This window comes from Rhagoletis zephyria, unplaced genomic scaffold (assembly GCF_001687245.7).
Source record: "Rhagoletis zephyria isolate East Lansing unplaced genomic scaffold, Rhagoletis_zephyria_1.1 Rzeph_scaffold_01750, whole genome shotgun sequence".
Classification (NCBI taxonomy): Eukaryota; Metazoa; Arthropoda; class Insecta; order Diptera; family Tephritidae; genus Rhagoletis; species Rhagoletis zephyria.
The window spans coordinates 105,855-107,817 of NW_016158834.1; the positions used below are offsets into that span (position 1 = coordinate 105,855).

Here is a 1,963-nt window from a genome sequence, read left to right on the forward strand (position 1 = left end):
TGCTATATCTAATGCGATTTATTTACATGTAGTATGTACATACATACATGCTGTGCATAAAATTGCTTGTAATCGACTTGATATTCATGGTTAAGCGCTCATTTTGGTAAGTGCATTTTTTGGCGGAAATGTTATATGTTTCTGAAGTACAATTTAAAAATCTGAACTACATTTTATGGTTTTTGAAATGCAATTGACTAATCTGAAATACATTTTTCGGTTTTTGAAGTACAATTTACAAATCTGAGATACATTTTTTGGTTTATGAAGTACAATTGACTTCACCTTTTCCAAGAGTAATTCAGAAAGCGTCAAATGTATTTCAGAAACTGTAAAGTGTACTTCAGAATAGTCAACAGTACTTAAATCTTGGTCATGCAAGCTCCAAACAATTAAAATTGCAATTCATATACTAATACAATCTTCTAACCAAATTGCAGCTACGTATTTCACCTAAAATCACTTGCGTTATAGTGGTCAAACGCCATCATACACGTTTCTTTCCTACAAAGCCGACTGGTGACAAATGGAACAACGTTCTGCCCGGCACAGTGGTAGATCAAAAGATTGTGCACCCGGGCGAGACGCAGTTCTTTATGGTGAGCCATCAATCCATTCAAGGGACTGCAAAGCCCACTCGCTATAATGTGATTGTGGACGATGCAAAAATGACAATGGATGATTTACAAAAGATGACCAACAACTTATGTTATATGTTTCCGCGGTGTAATCGAGCAGTTTCTTATCCGGCACCAGCTTACCTGGCCCATTTGGTTGCAGCTCGCGGCCGTGTTTATATCGAAGGGTAATTAAACAACCCTAACGTCTGCTGCATCCGGTTATGTCGTAATTTATCTTTTAATGTCTTTAAATTACAGACCACCATTAAGGCGAACATTGCGTGAGGAGTACAACAAACGCTTGATCAATGAGAATTTCATGAATACAACACCAATGTTCTTTGTTTGAATGGAAAAGAAAATAGTAATCTCATTTATACGACTATACGATAATATTTTAATCATATGCATTATCCTATTTTTATTGTAAAGAAAAGTCATTGCTAACTGAGGACGAATAGGGCAAATGTCCTAATCTCGCCCTCGCTAAGCAAAGCGCATTTTTTACATTTCAAATGTTATGTTTTCAACTATATTCCGCTGGATTGGCGAAAATATGCAACAGCAAAATTCATCGAGTTAAACTTATAAATTGTTTTGAATTGAAAAAATATTGCGAAATCCTTGGTAATAAATAAAACATACATTTGAATACAGATTCTTAACCTCTATATCCAATAATCCACATAAACATATGTATTAAATATCTGTCATGTTATATCTAAAGCACCTGTAATAAATTTACCGAGTGCTGTATTTGTACGTTTTATTTGCTTCTATGGTCGCAATAGTTGGTCCTTATATATGTATCGTCACCTGAAATGCAAAGCTGTAACTAACAAATGTGTTTCTTAGATAAAACGATGTGGGGACTTGTATTCCATTAAGTGCATCACAGTAAAAAAATTTATTTTTCTTTTTGTTGTTAGTTACGGCTTTTTCCATTTCAAGTGACAATGTGTATTTACATAGCGTCGCCTGGGTAAAAGATTGTCGTATGTTAATTTCGGCAGGTTGTGGGAAATCGCGATTGAAGTTTGGAATGCAATTTCTCAAAAACCCGAAAATAGATCGAAGTGTCCAAAATTAAAATTTGAATTAAAACTTAAAATGACCAAATTAACCACACTTTTTACTCAATATCTCGGAAACTAAAGGAGATATCCAACAAGTAAGAAAGTCGTAAGTTCGGGCGGAGCCGAACATTAAATACCCGGCGCAAGTATTAAATACATGTTTTTCCACCTTTCCGAAACCTACCGCTGGTAAGCCGGGGTGTATCAATTTTAAGTAAATTAGCGTCCTTAAATCTCGAAATATTGCAGTTTCAAGCATTTCTGAAA

At 34.9% G+C, this 1,963-nt stretch overlaps 1 protein-coding gene across 1 annotated transcript in view; it reads left to right on the forward strand.

Annotated features, from left to right (window-relative positions):
* LOC108365024 (protein argonaute-2) overlaps positions 1-1,376 on the forward strand; it is a 23,592-nt gene extending 22,216 nt beyond the window's left edge. The window contains exons 10-11 of the mRNA XM_017618930.1: positions 441-805; positions 879-1,376. Of these exons, the coding sequence (XP_017474419.1) occupies positions 441-805; positions 879-969 (456 nt within the window). The 3' untranslated portion in view covers positions 970-1,376. The remainder of the gene's footprint in view (positions 1-440; positions 806-878) is intronic.
* Positions 1,377-1,963: the final 587 nt, after the last annotated feature.